General features: G+C 40.6%; 1 protein-coding gene across 12 annotated transcripts in view; it reads right to left on the reverse strand.

Annotated features, from left to right (window-relative positions):
- cdk14 (cyclin dependent kinase 14) overlaps positions 1-18125 on the reverse strand; it is a 592120-nt gene that overhangs the window by 139783 nt on the left and 434212 nt on the right. For all 12 annotated transcript variants that reach the window (XM_048521834.2, XM_048521892.2, XM_059638483.1 and 9 more), the window contains 2 exons: positions 12352-12491; positions 956-1101 (listed from right to left, as the gene is read on the reverse strand). In XM_048521834.2, the coding sequence (XP_048377791.1) occupies positions 986-1101; positions 12352-12491 (256 nt within the window). In that variant the 3' untranslated portion in view covers positions 956-985. The remainder of the gene's footprint in view (positions 1-955; positions 1102-12351; positions 12492-18125) is intronic.

Below are 18125 nucleotides of genomic sequence, written 5' to 3' on the forward strand. Positions count from 1 at the left end.
TTACATCACTGGATTCACTAGTGGTCTATAATGGCAAGCCTCAGCTAGAGGTGAAAAATTTGGGGAATTCCAACTCTGCAACATTTTAGAAGGATAAGCTAGCATTGTAAGAAGAAACACATTAGACACATGTCTGTAAAAACAAGTTTGAAAATGTTACAGCACAGCTCAAATTCTCTACTGTCACAGTCTTCTCTATATTACACTAAATCAGGGAAATATAGTTGGAGATTAGTTGGGGCTGCAGGAATGCAATCACCAAAAGAATAGTTCAGTTACAGTGGAAGGAAGTGGCCTTAAGAATAAAAGGTGCACACTCAGTAATTCAATGTACCAGTGTTCAACAGCTTCCAGCATAGCAATCTCACTGAACTAAACGAAAGTATCGCCAATTACACTGTGTAATATTGCAAATCAGAGTTCCAGCTTGCACGTCTGTGTTGACCATCATCTACAACTGCACAAATATGCTCAGTATTGAAATCTTTCACAGTCAATTCCAACACTTGGATATGTCATTTTACTCTTAGCCCAGCATGAAAGGGAGTTGTAAAAGCCCCACATTACAGAGGTACTGTTTCCTCAAATTAATATCTTCAAAATGATTTTCGCACAGAGGATGCAGAATGCATTGCCGTAGCATGCAGCTGAAGCAGAATGTGCCAATTTTGATTTTTGCCTGGAGGTGGAGGAGGTCAAATAATACAAATAATTTATTCACACTGCCAAAAATCAGACTGAGACTATCGTGAGAAACTGAAACCAAAGGTTTTGCTGCAACAAATATTTGTAAAGATTGCGCAGCCAGTGAGTTTTATTTACTTATAAAGTCATAGCTATCACAGTTCCAAATATCAAAGATACAACAGAAAGAAGGACAGTGCAGCCCATTCAAATAATTTGTTGATAGGATAAACTTTTTTTGAATGAATCATTGGTAGTGTTATTTTCTTACCTTTGTACTGTAGGTGAGGGCAATAATCCCTCAGTGTTTGTGGTTCAAAAAACTTTTGCCATGATTGCTGCTTCTTCCATAAACCTTTGAACTGTCACCTATCTCAGGCTGCAGCTTCACACCGGGCACAATGAAAACAGAAGACACTGGTGAAGGAGGAAAACACATGGATGAAATTAGTATTACTGCTACAGAGATGATTTACATATTCTAGTTCAAAATTGAGTTGAACAGATAGCCAATTCAGTTTTTCCAATGTCGTCTTTGAGATTCCTGGCTTCAATAAGGAACCATTGACAAATATATTCAGGGTCTCTCTACAGGGAAACAAATCATTTTTCATGAAAAAGTGTAACTTCTATCACCTTGTCACTCGTTTGTAATACCAATGTACTCAAAAAACAAAGGCTGAAATGTACTAAGAGATATTGAGAGCCCATTTTAGATTAATACAACTCTATTTTTGTTAATGTTGCAACCATATTTGGAAGCACATAACTTTTACAAGATTTACGCTGATAGCTTTCTTCATCATTTAAAATACAGGCTTGATACTCATTTTCCTTCTGTAAATATTCTAGCTTATTTTCACATTCAGCAACAACTCAATCACATCAGTCAGCACTCTTCACTATAGAGTGATAGGACAGTTTATTCCTGTGGACGTTCACACTAGAAGGTGATGGTTTCAGTCAGGGTCCTTGGAGAAAGATTCATCCAGAGGCAGAGAGTTGTGGAAGTAACAGAATGTGCATTGTCTACCATTCTCCTTTACATGAAGCATATTGTTCACAGGAGTTGCCGACTATCAGACGTTTTAATTGAGGAATGGCAAATAGTGTCAACTTAAAAGTGTGGCAGCAAAACAATGAACTTTTGACACCGGATTAAGACAAATTGCTTTTCCCTTTTTGAAGGCATAAACTAGTTCTAGAATTTATGATCTGTAGAACCATATCAGTGTTAACTGCCTGCGTGTGTAGTCTTATCAGACGTGTTGCATTATGTACGAAAATATTTTTAAAATTCTAGGACACCACTAACTAGACAGGAATGTAGACCTCTCATTCTATGTGTAGGGCAGTGAATTAAATAATATCATAATTAAATGCCAAGTCAGTTTGGCATCTAGACAGTTAAAAATGGGCAAGTTTCATTTTCTTGCCATAATTATCTACAGAAAGCAGAATGTTACTTCACTACATCTAAACATTTCTCGAGGCTCATAGTACTGCTTTTATTCAAAATATGTAGATTTTCATCTTCAGTCTGGCCTTCAAGAGGATTTGCATCAGTCACTGTTTAGAACTCCACACAGACCCATTCTGGAAATGAATATCACCTAACGGTTATGCTTGTGCAAATAACCTGCTGAGTGCTGATAAAAGGATTAATACAGCAAGAATCTTAATATGGAAAATAACAAATTAAATTCTTATATTAAAATTACCACCCTTGAGGTATTTTCTCTCCCAATTTTAATTCCCCTCTGGTGTTCTGTAGAGATTGTGTCTGTTAATGATTGGAACAAGCATTTCTCTGCTGGCAGCCTGTTACAGTGCGATAATACGGAGCATTAAAAAATATATTATAATTATATACGGGCAGATCTGGGCTTATCCGCATGATAACGAACTGGCAACTGATTAATGACAAAATTAGCTGACAAGTCCCACTATAGTTTTAAAATGTGTGGGGCACCACACGATTCTCGAAATTTTGGCAATTCTTAACCATCTCCCTCATCCCTTGAGAGAAGAAGATTGAGATGTCACCACACAGCATGAATCTGGTTAATTTATTTTACCCAGCAAGGGGCGACAGTCTAATACCTCTCACTATCTTTGCTATTTATGAGTGAAACATTTCAGCTCAAATGCCAATGACCAATATAGCTGTTTAAATGGGAGGTACAACAAAATCCCAGAAACTGCCGTGTTAGGCCAGCTAAAATGACAAAATGCAAAGCTTATTTTGTGTATTAATGAAATCCTAATTAATTGATCATATTGCTTAGAAGAATTTGTAACTTCTGTATCAAATATTCTAAACAATCTGTAATGTACCTAACTATACACAGGCTAACTAATATAATCTTCAAACAGCAACTAGCACAAAATACACTCCTATGAATGCAAAAGAATATTGTATGTGGTCACAATTGTTTCTAAAATAAAATGATGGATGAATAACAGTCTACAAGAATATAAATGCTGATTTGTTTTATATTTTAAAATTAGGCAGGTGTTGATAAATATGAATGTCATTCATCATGTTGGTAGTCAGGCACACAAATGAATTCTGAAATTATCAGATGATATGGTCTGCATCACTGATTGTATTAATATTTATAGGATTAGAGAGGTGTTATACAATTTGAATGGCTTTAAAAGCACAAGGTATGCATACCTTTATCAGCCAAAGAAAACAAAGTCTGCTGAAGAGTGTCAGGCCACAGAGTGAAAACCTAGCTCATAATTCATCTGTTTTAAGATAAGGCTTCCAGTTTCAGAAATAAAATTTTCAGATTCAAGGTTGAAGTTTTAAATAGAAGCGAAGTAGACACCAAACTGAGAAGAATTGCAATGTAAATACAATTTTAAAAGTCTCAGTTTATCACACTTAAAGGATAGCCTATATTTATCTGACAACGTCAAAGCTAATAACACAAAAGCATTTTAGAAAGTGGGTGGCCCATTTGTGGACCAGAACCAGGACATTTATCATTATCGCCATAAAAGCCCAAACCTGGAAATTCTGAGAAAAAGCTTGGCAAAAGCCATTAGAAATAAAATCTTGAGGGGCATAGATAAGGCGGCTGGCAAAGGTCTTTTCCCTAAGGTAGGGGAGCCCAAAACTAGCGGGCATATTTTTAAAGCGGAAAGGAAGAAGATTTAAAAAGGCACCCAAGGAGTAACTTTTTGTTTTACACAGAGGGTGGTTTGTATTTGGAATGAACTGCTGGAGGAAATGGTAGATGCAGGTATAGTTACAAATTCTAAAATTCATTTGGACAGATAAACAAATAGGAAAGCTTTAGAGGTTATAGGCCAAAAGCAGGCAAATGGGGCGAGTTCAATTTGGAAAACTGTCACCATGGATGCTTTGGACCAAAGGGGTCCATGACTGTGCTGTGTCTCTATGAAAGAAAAATAATTTGTTTGCAGTTTGAACCATCCCAATGCATGTCACAAACAGAAGAAAAATTGCTGGGAAAACTAAGTGTGGCAGCATCTATGAACAGAAGCAGAAACAGTAACTCTGCTTTCTCTCCACAGATGCTACTAGGCCTGTTGAGTTTTTCCAGCAATTTCTGGTTTCATTTTTGGTTTCCAGCATCTGCAGTTGTTTTGTCCAATGCAAGTCACGTTGCCATAAACATGGTGATTCAGGATGGAGCCTTAGTTAAACAGTTCTTCAGTTGAAGTTACCTGTGCGTGTTTACTAACAGAACCAAGCAGCTCAGTTTGGGGAGTAGACAGTTGTGGCTTTACATTGACATGGGCTTTCTCAGTCTGGTGAGAAACAGGCTACAAGAGATGAATCAGTGACGACTGCCCGCAGGCAAAGAAAATGCTAACTTCCTAATTCATCATGTGGAATACAGCCTGGATGGGGTAGTTGAGGGGTGGGGTGTAAATTGCTCACAATATGCGAATATTTGAAACAGAATGTGGTCATGCTTTGGCCTGTCGAAGTGCCAAGAATTTTGTCGTGTTTACCTATTAGCCTTTCTCTGTTCCCTGTTTACTGAAGTGGTTGTTTTGAGGCTCTGTAACAGAACATCTGTGACCTCTCTATCTAGCAAGCATGTGCTTGAACTGTCCTTCTCTTGGCTGCAGTAACTTGTGCCCACTGTCTCACCACATGCGGATCCTGTCTCTGAGGTATCCTCAAAAGGCATATGCAGTGCCTGGATCTAAACTGGTGGGTGCGACAGTGAAAGCCAGTGATGCTGTCACTTCATCAGTTTCCTCTTGTTCTTACACCTCTGATTGGCCAGCTCACATCTTTTGGAAGACTCCAAAAAAGAGGCAGGAGTCTAGATCTGTGGTGAAAGGTGGGGAATGTAGAAGCAAAAGTTAAAAGCATCTACAGATAGAGGACTAAGGTATGACAGAGAAATGTGATGTGAGGTGGAAGATTAGGTATGAAGATGCCCCAAGCTCCATCACTTCTTGGGGAACGTTCTAATGGTGGATACAACCTTCCCCAACATCACAAAAAGATAATTACTGTACTACACCCAATCAAACAAACAATCTGTTTGGGATCATGGAATTTCCACAGAGTTGGTGGGCTGTGTACACACAGCAAGAAGTAGGTGTGATGCTCACAGTAGTGCTTAGGTGAGATGAAACAATAGAATTTAGAAATAAAATTGTGATTGATGTGAGTTGTTGGTGACAGGTTGGTATATTGAGCAGAGTGAGAGGCTCGTACTGCAGTCATTGGAAGCCTGATACTTGAAGACATCTTCACTGATGACCGCTGGTTTGAGATTCTTGCAAACACTGTATTTGGGTCTTTGAGGCTGGATCAAGCACAACAGCAACATGGGTCCCTTGCCTCAGCAAAGTTAATCTGCAGTGCCTCTGAAACCCCATGTAGATAACTGGCATTGATCCTGTTTGCGGTCTCCTGCAACAAGGTCTCCATGTACAGTGTTAGGAAGCTTCAGAGCCCATACTCTGCCATGTTGGTCCCAGATCATTGTTTGTTGTATAATGACTTCCAGCATATATTCCAGCTAGAATGCACCCCCCTTTAAAGCCATCCAACCTCTATTACAGGTTAATGGAACTAATACTAGCCTCATGATTTTGTGTCTCCTGCCAAGACATGCACCATGGCGTTTGCCTGCTACATACATTGGAAGCAATGGGTATCAAGGAATCCTGCACTGTGATTCCTACAGCAATATTGATTCAGTGAACCCATACCATGCGAATGGGATTCAGTCTCAGCAGCAACAAAAAGCACACAAATTATAAAAAATTGCACAAAATGCCCTGCATTGTCGAGGCCTGCAGACCGTCTTCAATTTCTGAATGTGCTGCTTCATTGCTAGTGGCAAGGATGGCTGCACTGGGCCATCAGCGATTACTCGGGAGCCCCATGGACTGGATTTTACACTCCCCAGGCAGTGGGTTCGAAAGCTGTGCAGGCAGGCAGGACTCACTACCCTCTGTCCCCAGCACAATTTTAGCAGCAACGGTTGTGGTGTTGTTGGCTTGTCTACCTTAAGTGGGCAATTATGTCCATTTAGGGCCTTATCTTGTCACCAAAATGGAAGTGATGGGGGGACAGGAGATGCCCATGTCACCCAGCCAGCCCATTAGTTTACGTTGTGTCTTATTCCCTCTGCACAGTCTGTGTTTCTCTTTCCCCTTGTTTGTGTCTCAGATGTAATGCACTTTGTGGCAGCCTGTCATTGGTCCAATCCTTGCAACTGGCGTTGAAACAGTACTTTTGAGAATGTGGGAGGAGGCAGTAAGGCTCAGGCAGAGTAGTTTGACTACAACACGAGGATTCTGTGCTCACAGGTCAAGCATAAAAGGGGTTTGTCAGGGTTGAAGGTAGATTTTGAAGTCTATCTTACAATGTCTTACCAGCTTTGAATGAACAATTGCATTCTCTTTATTGAAACAATGCACTAAATTAATTTAAATTAAAATTTGGCAGATGTGGAGAGGGCTGGGAACAGTGTTTGCAAGCAGCCTTCCGAACATAGCAAAAAGCAGATTATATGATATCCAAACTGGAATTGTACTGAAAAGTAACACACCACAACTTCCTGCAAAGCAAAAATAATATCATCATGAATAATACTTACCTTTTCCCAGCAAAACACTACAAACATTTAATTTATCATCTACTCTCTGCTATCTCCTGAATGCCACATAAGCTCCACTGGTAAAATCTGTCTGCAGGAGCTGTCAGTCAGCTTACAGAGCGAACCTTAGGAACTGACAACTGAAAATTCACACAAAATAACTACAATGATGATTGATGATTTAGATTTGTGTTCCCTACATCCAATTTTAAATGAAATGTGTCAATTTTTCCAAAGTTTGAGATACCAGTAGCTGGTTCCAGTATAAATAAAACATATTCTGTTGTCAGACTAATGATGTATATAGTATAAAGCTTAACTGCTCCATTCTTCAAAAGAATGAAACATACATCACAGAAAACTTAAATATCTTCTTTAGCTAAGACTTTAATTAAAAAAAGGTATATTTGTTACAATGTGTAACCCCATGCTCCTTTGAAAGCTAAACGCTGAACTGCAAGAGATCTCTCTATCGGCTAACATACCGTCAACTTCGAATTGAAGCAGCTGGACTACGTGGGTCACTCTGTCTTCTAGTGCTCCAGGCAAACAATTAGAGTGACAGGAAAGAGGGACATGACTGATGAAATGCTGTACTTCACAACAGAAACATCAGGAGCACGATGCTGATTCCTAAACCTGGCCTGCACCATACAAATAAAAAACAGGGACAAACAAAAAGAGCCTGTGAATGTACAGTAGCTGTCCAAAACGGGGGCTTACTAATGAAAGTCCCGAAATACCACAGATTTGATGGAACAATCCAATGTTAGTTTAAGGTTCACTCATTAAATTTGATGCAACATTATTTTTGATGAGGCACACAGATCCAAGAGCACAATAGTCTATTGTGTTAAAAAGCACAGAGTAGATTCTACAGGAGTAATTGTTTGCCATCATTGTAAGTTCAGGCAATGCAGCATCTTCACCTGGAGCTTTGCCAAAGGGGAGCAAGTTTAGTAATAGTTTTACAAAGTTCTTTCACTGTTGGTTCAATTTCGAGCTGCTCCATTTCAGGCAGGCTCTAAGGTGTTGAGAGCTTTCCTGGTGATGCTGTGTTCCTTTCAGTTTCTCTTTTCCAGAAGGAGGAGGCAATGCATCAGGCTGTGTGCACAATACAAAGATTATAACCTTGTACAAGAACAAGGGCAACCACAACTACTGTACCGACTACCGTGGTTGATTCCTTCCAAGTACTGTCCATATTGCCCTTGAAAGACTGCTGATCATGGCTGAAAGGACTACCCCGAATCCCACTGTGGTCTTAGAACTGGAAAATCAACAATTTACAATTCTCACAACTGCAAGAGAAATAACATGAACAATGGAGATATCATAAATTGCCTCAATTGACTTCAACAAAACTAAGTCACACAGCATACAATAATTATTAAGGGCAAAACCAGAAATTGCTGGAAAAGCTCAGCAGGTCTGGCAGCATCTGTGGAGAGAAATCAGAGCTAAAGTTTTCAAAACATTAATGGAGCCAAGTCACATTACTGAACCTCCCTGAAACTGAGCACAAGCCCTTTATTTACTGGTGGGAAGTCTTAGCAGATTGAAGTTCAATTCACATAACCATAGAATGATTACCAGCAGAGGATCAGGACGTTTTGGCAGGGTACATTTGGTTGATTATTCCCACAAAAATGCATCCTGCCTCATGCATCCAACTGCCTTGTATCTTTTAAAAAGCAGCCATTACTTCAGGTTTGGCATGGATTAATACTAATGATTGATGATAAACCACAAATTACAAACGGCCTTTTGGGTGATCCAATCAATTCTACCAGCAAAGAAGATGCAGCTACTGACATCGGAGTCATTCCATAGTAGCAAGCTTCATTGGGCTATGACCAAAGCTACTGCTTGCAAGAGGAAAAAAAGGGAAAGTGTTGATTAAGTTTCCACTGAAAGAGGAAAATTCACAAGATATGTTTTGTTGAGAAAGACAACAGAAAACCAGCCTACCCAATTTGGCTTCTTGTGGCACTAACTAACAGGTTAGCACAATTTTCTGTGGAAAATGGAACCTTATCTAATTATTCAACAGCAACGCTTAGCCTGACAAAGGATATTTTAAAATTCATTCGCGGGATGAGGGCTGATTAGGCTAAAATTTATTGCACATCCTCAATTGCCAAGAGAGCAGTTAAGAGTCAAACACATTGCTGTGGGTCTGGAGTCACATGTAGGCCAGACAAGATAAGTATGGCAGCTTCCTTTCCTAAAGGACATTAGTGAACCAGATGGGTTTTTCCTGACAATCAATGGTTATATCATTATCATTAGACTCTTACTTCCAGGCTTGTTTTTTATTGAATTCAAATCTCATCATCGGCACCCTTAGCATTTTGATTTCAATGAATAGGTCATGAAAACAAGCTCTTTGTTGCTTTATGCTAAACTGTAGAGAAGCCTGTAGTTAATTTTGTATTACTTTATACATATGTAATATTATTCTTCCATCATGAAAATAAAAGACACAGTCTCAAATCTAGACCTTGTACTGAATGTACTAAAAAGAACTGAGGCAGGGGATGTATTCAATGGGACACAGGGCCCTTTGGGGTCTAGGCAGGGGGCTGCCTCCTATGCTCAGGTTGGGGATGGAGCTGCTGAGGTTGAGTCAGGGTGAGGCCAGTCTATTTTTAATTAATTGTCTCATTTTACTCGAGGCAGATGCCTGCAGCCCTTTGTGCAGGGCCAGTCAGGAAAAATTTCTTGCTCACAGTAAAACCCAATGAGTCAAAATCCAAGGGAACCACCATAAACTTGTGTAAAGTAGAACTTAACTCCTAAACTGGTATGTTAAATAATCGGGCTTACGTTTGGGTTCATGAATCAAAAGGGATCCAAGTTTGCCTCACTATTTTGCTACTTCAGATTTGCTTATCATTTATGGCCAGGGCATATGCAACTCTGTCTGTAATGCTTAAATTGCTGCAATTCATATTTGCACATAGCAAGGGTGATACAAGCAGAAAATCTTTTTCAAAGTAGCTAGGTTATAAATGAGCCACTTGGAAAATGTGGTGGAGAAAGGTTAAATAAAGCCATTCAAGAAGCTGTTGGATGGTTATTTGGATACTAATGGTGTTTGGGTCATAGTGGCATAGTATGTGAGGGAAAAGGCAGAAAATTGACTGTGGTTAATGGACCCAATGCAGGAATGATGGGCTGAAAGGTCTCCTTCACTGTAATAATTCTGAGGTTGTTCTTCAAAAAGATGAGCCTTTTTCAAGGGGAGGGGAGGGGAGAGACCAAAGGTGTATGAAATTGATCTCTGTCTTGTTATAGTCAGCCTTTAGCAAGAAAGAAAACGGGATAAGATGCAAAATACCTCATTTTATAATCCAGCAAAAGACTCCATTTTTACCCTCTGTCGTAAACTGGGAGATACAACCAAAGAGACAGAACACTTGCTGATCTGGGGAAGGAGGTTAATTGTTTGGCATGGGGTGTTTTCTTAAATGCATAATGAACCACTGTTCATAAATATTATCTTCAGAGCTAACTTGGAAATGATTCATCCCCCACCCTTATTAATTGGGACAATTCTGGTGAAATGAGTGACACCATGTTTGTACATTTGGTAGCCCTGATAAGAATTACTGCTGTTATATTGCTGACAACTCAAATACACAGTGAGCTGAGATGACATGTCAGCGAAATTACCAATAATATATTCAATCCCGTACTCTGGTGGATCAGCGATAACATGCAAGTTTTGCTGTGCGGTCAACTGTTCCTTATGTCCCTGCAGAACTGAATTTGCCAGGTCTCTGGAACTGTGTTGCAGTCATCACATGCATGCTGCTAGACATGCTGCTTTGACTTTCTGGAGGTGGAATCACTCCCTGCTGAGCTTTGAATGACCAGATAACTAAAAAAAGGTTAGAATTTTGGCAATCACAACCAGAACAGCTGGAGTCACCAAGGACCCATCTAAATCAGATTCTACTTGAGCCTAGACGTAGGAGTTGTGTCCTCCCCCAGAGGGAGTCAGGTAATTGATCCTGGGCCAGTACAGCTGTTTCCAGTCCTGGCTCTTCTCCTCCTCTGTGGTTGCATCATCCTCATCCTCCTGATCCTCATTTGACAGCACAGTTGTTGCTGGAACTAATGTAATATGTATTTGCTCAAAATCATTAAACAGGCAGTGTTTAGACCTGCAGCAATAGCAAAACCTGGTTTCACATGGACTGAAGACAGAAACAGAATTAAAGCTTCTATAATAGCCAAACATTTTCTTCCAGCTGAACTGAATGGAGTCTGTTTCCCAATATTTGGCATTCGTGTTTTTAGTAAGGATTTAATACCATCTTAAGTCCATAACTGAAAATTCCACATTCAAATTCCTCACAGTGAAGGACTGTTTTTCTGACTGAAGGTCCGTGACCACTGCTGTTCTGCAAGAACCAGTGCTGGGACCTCTGCTGTTTGTAATTTCTATAAATGAAATGTCCACAGTGTAAGTTCACAGACACAAGAATTATGGGAGTTGTGGATACTGAGGAAGGTCGTCAGAGGATACAGGAGGATACACAGCAATGGGAAAATTAGAGGAGGAATGGCAGATGGAGTTTAATCTGGACAAGTGTGAGCTGATGCATTCTGGGGTGAGTAAAAGGGAGTGCATGGTGAACTGTAGGATCTTAGGTAGTACAGAAGATTAGAAGGACCTGGGTATGTATGTCTAAAATTTCTTAAAGGTAGCAAAACAGGTAGAGGTGGTGTTTAGGAATGTACTGGGGAAATTGTCCTTTATTAATCTAGCATTAAATACAAGAGAAAGGACATTATGATGGAGCAGCATACAATGTTAATGAGGCCACAACTGCAGCGTGTACAATCCTGGTCTCCATGCTACAGGCAGATTGAGGAGGATTTGGAGAGAGTACAGAAGAGGTTTACCACAATGTTGCCTGGATTGGAGTGTATTAGCTATAAGAGGAGTTTTGCTAGTGTGTCAGAGTTTCAGAGGCGACCTGGTAGAAGTATATTAAATTATGAGGCAAAGATAGGACGGATAGTCAGAATCTTTTTCCAAGGGTGTAAATGCGAATACTCAGGGGCATAGGTTTTAGGTGGGGGGGGGGGGGTAAAGTTTAAGGGAGATGTGCCAGACAAGTTTTTATTTTTACAGAGAAAGTGGGGAGGTGCTGAACGCACTACCAGAGATGGGAGAAGCAGATACAATAGTAATGTTTAAAGAGGCATTTAGACAGAGAGACAAATGGTCAGGACATAAAAGGGGTACAGACCATGTGCAGACAGATGGGATTAGATCAGAATGGCATCATGATTGGTGCAGACACGGTGGGCTGAACGGTCTGTTCCTGTGCTGTACTGTTCTATGTAAACTGACAAGCAAAATGGTAACTTGAAGACTGCTATTTTTGACTCGATAATTGATGTTAGCGCCAGAACTTTTCAAATCCAAGGAGCAAAGAAAAATTTTTAGTAATAAGAATTCAACTAAAATAATACCCAATGTACGTGCATCTTGTGTAAACAGATTTAGTAGAATCTGGATTAAAGCTGGAAATATACTCACTGTCTGGGAGCTCCCAAAGCCGCGGAGGAAGATCACTGAAGTACTCATGGTTCAGGGCAGCATGAGCTGACAGTCTGTTTTTTGGGAAGCACTGCAGAAGCTTCGAAGCAAGATCTTCAGCATGGGGCACATAATCTAGTCTGAAATGCAAGGTTGTAAAAGGATATAACATCCATTTCAAAGGCATCACCCAAAATAAGATCAGCACTGTACTAAAAATGAAAATAGCAGCAGAGACTACAAAGCACAGCAATAATTAGTTGCAACATGAAAGCACTACTTCTGTTGAAATACTATGCACTTTTTGCATTCATGAGAGCAAAAACATGCTACCAAATAAAAATACTGTAATCAATATAAATTCACTAAAATGCCTGAAAAATAGATAAAAGGGAATTGATGCCTATATCAAGGTAAATAGCATATTGCAGCAATGGAATCGGCAATGATTCTTAGAGGTTTCTCAGTGTTAATGGTCATAAGGTATCTAAGAATATAGAATGCTTACAACCATGAAAACATTAAAGCAGTTTCATAATTCATTCTCAGATTCCACAGATATAGTGAACCAAATTTTCAATCAGGAGTAATGGGAGCACTCTGATGATAAAACAGTCCTGCTTTATTCTTATAACAAGATGTAACCTACTTGACAACCCCGCATAAACAATATAGCCCAGTTACAAGTGTGAAGGTGCTGCACATGGCAGTTTTACTCAGTAGAAATGCATCCTCAGGAAACAGTAGAACATCCAAAATTTTCCACATTTCACTAATCAATGAAGAGCTTCCTGCTCTAGTTTCTATAGTTTCCTTGCCCTATAATGTACTCAAATCAATGATAAAATTATGAAGCTTTCTCAAATAATGTGTCAACACAATTTTAATACTTCATTGACTCTTGATATATACATTCAGGTGGTTTACATTCATAAATTTAGTTCAGTCTGACAGAATCCTATAGAACAGAGATCTTTCAGCCAACCAAATGTGCACATCAAAAATACATAATCAACACTAGGCCCATTGCCTTGAATGTAATGACACTTCAATTGTTCATCCAAGAACTTTTAAAGATTGAGAGGTTACCTGGCCCAACTACCCTCCTGGGCAATGCACCACTCTCTGGGAGAAATTGTTTTCCCTCAAGTCTCCTCTAAACCTCCTGCGTATCACCTTAAAAATGTGCTCCCTTGTTATTAACCCTTCAATTGAGGGGACTAGCTGCATTCAAGCCACCCTGTCAATGCTGCTCATAATCTTGCACATCTGTATCAGGTTCTCTCTCAGTCTTCTCTGCTTCAAATAAAACAACCTGATCTTTTCCAGCCTCCCTTCATAGCTAAGATGTTTCACCCCAAGCAACATCCTGGGTGAATCTCTTCTGCACCTCCTTCAGTGCAAATACATCGTTCCTATACTGTGGCTGTCAAATCTGCACACAATACGTCAGCTGTGGTCTAACCAAAGTCCAGCACAGCTTTAACATGACCTCTCTGCTCTTATAATATATGCTTTGGCCAATTACCTTCTTAACCACACAGTTAACCTGTCCTGCCATCTTCGGGATCTGCGGACAAGCATCCCAAGATCCCTCTGTTCCTCTGAGCTTCCTAGTTTTAAATGTATCCATGTATGGAGCTTCTGTCATGTTTGCAGTTTCATAAAGGCCCTCTGAGTGACAACTCCCAGGAATCAACAACAACAATAATCAGACTATTTCCAAGTATTGTGATATTATTTATGATTTCAAAAGCCAGCAACTATGCACTTAATTCTACTAACTGCAGCAACGCACTCTATTGGGGAAGTGCTGTTGTCCTCACATCCTAAGAAGCACTTTTGCAGGATATGCATTACTGGCTTCCATGTCTATTACTATTCAGCAGTTGCAAATTTGCGAAAGTATTTATTCCTTTTGGCACTCTGTTGTTGTATACACTCTTAAGCAAATTAAAATGTTTTTGCATTGACTATCCTTTTGCTAAACATCTGCCCCTGGTGAGTTACACTGAATGCTTGTTTTTCAGACTTGTCTTGCAAGGGTGAAAAATTCCATTTCAGAGAGTTGGATATTTATTGAAGCCCACAATATCCCTTTAACATAACCAGCAGGACGTCACCATTTATATTGAACAATTTACATGATATGACTACAAAGTGGATCCAAAAGTCAGATCATGGGTGACCTCAAAAGAGCAAGTACAAATCACTGAGTTAAGATGCTATTGGGAGTTTTTTTTTCGGAGGAGGGTTGGAGGGACGGAGGGTCGGAGGGTCTTATAGAAGCTCATACAATCATAAGTTGCATAGTTAGGGTGAATGTACTCAGTCTTTTTCCCCAAGGTCAGGGAATTGAGGACTAGCGGGCATCAGTTTATGGTAAGAGGGGGAAGGATACATGAGAAGCTGAGGGACAATTTTTTAAATGCAGAGGGTGGTAAGCACATGGAATGAGCTGCCAGAAGTGGTTGAGGCAGGTACATTAACAACATTTAAAAGACATTTGGATGAATACATGGATAGGAAAGGTTTAGAAGGATATGGGCCAAGCGCAGGGAAATAGGGTTAGCGTGAATGGACATTTTGGTCAGCATGGACCAGTTTGGGCGGAAGGGCAAACTTCCGTGCTGTAGGGGACCCTGACTCTGAATGCTCAAGACATGTCATGACTCTGGTTGTCATGTGGTTGTCACAAAATGGATGAAGATGGTCTAACAAGAATGATAGCTAAAGCAAACAAGTTTCTTGGAAGAACAATTGGGAAGGTGGGGGGAGCGCAATCACTAGTTGATAGTTTTCTGTAGTTTTACCGTGGAGGCAGTAGTAACAGACCTATTCCTTAAGATTCAGGTGAAACAAAGCAGTCCACTGGTCTAATTGCACTGTGACTGACAAAGCTGACTGCTGTATTAATTATGGGCCAAAGGTAGGCACCTAGATGATCACCCCTAACTGATACCAGCGATAAGTCCTGGTGTACAATGCGCATGCATTCTATCTTGGCTCCTTCAATGCCCTCGTCAATCCAACTTCTCAGCCATTTTCTCTTAATTCCAACACTGGCAAGGAGATCATAAAATGCTTATTACAAAAAAAAGCATGAAGGTTGAAGAGCATTTTTTTTGCTTATTTTGTTTCATTCGTGGGTTGTGAGCATGACTGGCAAGACAAATACTCTTAAATACCCTTCAGAAATCTCATTCTCACTTTGCAGTGAATTTATACGACTCCCCTATCTGTTCTGCAGAAATTTTCAATTTATCCAGAGTTTGTAAGAAGCAGCTTCATTTTCCAAAATGCTGCAGAAAACTAGTACAGAAACTCATGAAATAGAAGGTGTATGTTGCAATACAGACAACAGGTTTTGGTGCCTAAAAGGGAGTATAACATCCTGATTCAGTTAGTCCGAACCATGAAGAGTGCACAATTCCAGTGACCAAAGGTTGAGAGATCAAACATGGAAATTGCACCAAAAAGCTAGAACATAATTTTAAATCAGGTGGTAAAGGCCATCAAGTTTTTGAACATATGCCAAATGGTTCATTACTTCAAACCGCAGAATATTTACTACATAAAACTAGCCAATAAAAACAATTACCTTTAATTTTCGAATACGTTTATAATACCACAATCCTCTTTACAACAGCAAATAACACTAAGTCCAGATGCAGATCCTGAATATTCTCTCAAGATGGGTTAACTATTTCTGGAAGTAGCCGCCTCTCGTAGCACGGACTAATCACTGTATGGAGTCCAACTTGTGGAACCAAACTCAGATGAGTGAGAAATTGGGTGGTCTGTTTAAATTTGCCAAGAGCATACTTAAAATATATTGGCAATAGGCACTCTGCTTGGGCTCTGAAGAGTTTTAAAAATTTAATGCCTACGAGCAGAGCTCTGCTTGTTCACGTACGTGTGGAGCACTCTGCTGGATTACAGCTAGGCAGTACCAACAAGATTCTGTCCTAATACTACTGGTAGTCAGCAAGTAGCGATATCTACGATCCTCAATTTATCCATTACAGTGCATTAGAAAAGGGAATAGTTAAGACATGTTTTGCCAAATAAAAAGCATCTAATTAACAACGGATACTTTAAACCACAAACGAATCACTTACTGTTGTTACAAATTTTGGGTCTACTTTCACTATTGATGTTCAGAGATACTTGTTGTACTTATAAAACGACACACATATTCACCCACGCTACCCAACATCTACTCGTACAATGATATAAATTGCACGACAATGGGCCCCTGGTTGTATGAATTGGATGGTAGATCTTTCACACATCCCTACACAGGTGTTCCTCCAATTTCGTACAGGTGGACTGATTGCAGGTAACTATATGTTCCTACACAAGTTTATCAATTTTTGATTCATAATTACACAAACTAGGAAGCATTCAAGGAAAACCTCTGAAGTAAGTTTTCAAAATGGACATGTGTTGTAATCAAATAAAATGTATAAATATATCTTAGAGATAGTAAGAACTACAGATGCTGGAGTCAGTGATAACAAGATGTGAAGCTGGAGGAACACAACAGGCCAGGCAGCACAAGAGGGGCAGGATGGTTGATGTTTTGGGTTGGAACCTTCTTCAGAAATGGGAAGGGGGAAGGGAGCTCTGAAATAAATGGGGGGGACAGGTCGGGCTGTGGAAGGTAGGTGGGATGGTGACAGGTGAATGTAGGTAGGCAGTAGTGGGGATTGGTCAGTGTGATGGGGGGGGATTGGATGGGTGGGAGAGAAGATGGACAGGTCAAGGGGACAGGGATGAGAGGGAGGGTTGGTCATGGGGTGAGGCTGGGGGGTGGGGAGATTTTGAAACTGGTAATATCCACATTTAGGCCATTGGGCTGTAGGCTCCCAAAGTGGAATATGAGGTGCTGCTCTTTCAGTTTCCAGATAGCATCAATGTGACACGGGAGGCAGCCCAGGACAGACATGTCACCCAGGGAGTGGGAGGGTGAGTTGAAATGGCGTGCAACCAGAAGGTGTTGCTGTTTGTCGTGAACAGAGTGCAGGTGCTCTACAAAGCTGTCTCAAGCCTCTGCTTGGTCTCACTGATGTGGCCTCCCCTGCATCGGGAGCAGTGGATGTAATAGACCACATTTACAGACGTACAGGTCAACCTTGGTCGAATATGGAAGGTTTGTTGGTGCCTTGAATGGAGGTGAGGGGGAGGCGTAGGGGCAGGTGTAGCACGTCCTGCGGTTGCAAGGAAAGATGCTAGGGGTGGTGGGGCTAGTGGGGAGTGTGGAGCTGATGAGGGAGTCACAGAGACAGCGGTCCCTACAAAAGGCAGATAAGGGTGGGGAGGGAAATATTTCTTTGATTGTGGGGTCAGATTGTAGGCGGTGGAAGTGGCAGAAAATAATACATTGGATTGAGACGTTGGTGGGGTGATATGGGAGGACAAGGGGGATTGTGTTTTTGTTTTGTGGGGGGGGGTGGGGAATTCGAAGGCAGAGGTGCGACAAACGCAAGAGATGCGGTTGAGGGCGTTTTCGATCACAGGAGGGGAGGGGAAAGAGAGTGGTGGTCCTTGAAATACGAGGACATTTGGGACGTGCAGCAGTGGAATGCCCCATCTTGGGAGGTGATGCGGTGGAGGTGGAGGAATTGGAATAGGGGATCGCACTTTTGTGGAAAGGTGGGTGCAAGGAGGTGTAGTCTAGGTAGCTGTGAGAGTTGGTAGGCTTGAAATAGATATTAGTTTCAAGGTGGTCACCAGAGATGGAGACAGAGATCCAGAAAGGAGAGAGAGGT

This window comes from Stegostoma tigrinum, chromosome 2 (assembly GCF_030684315.1).
Source record: "Stegostoma tigrinum isolate sSteTig4 chromosome 2, sSteTig4.hap1, whole genome shotgun sequence".
NCBI lineage: Eukaryota > Metazoa > Chordata > Chondrichthyes > Orectolobiformes > Stegostomatidae > Stegostoma > Stegostoma tigrinum.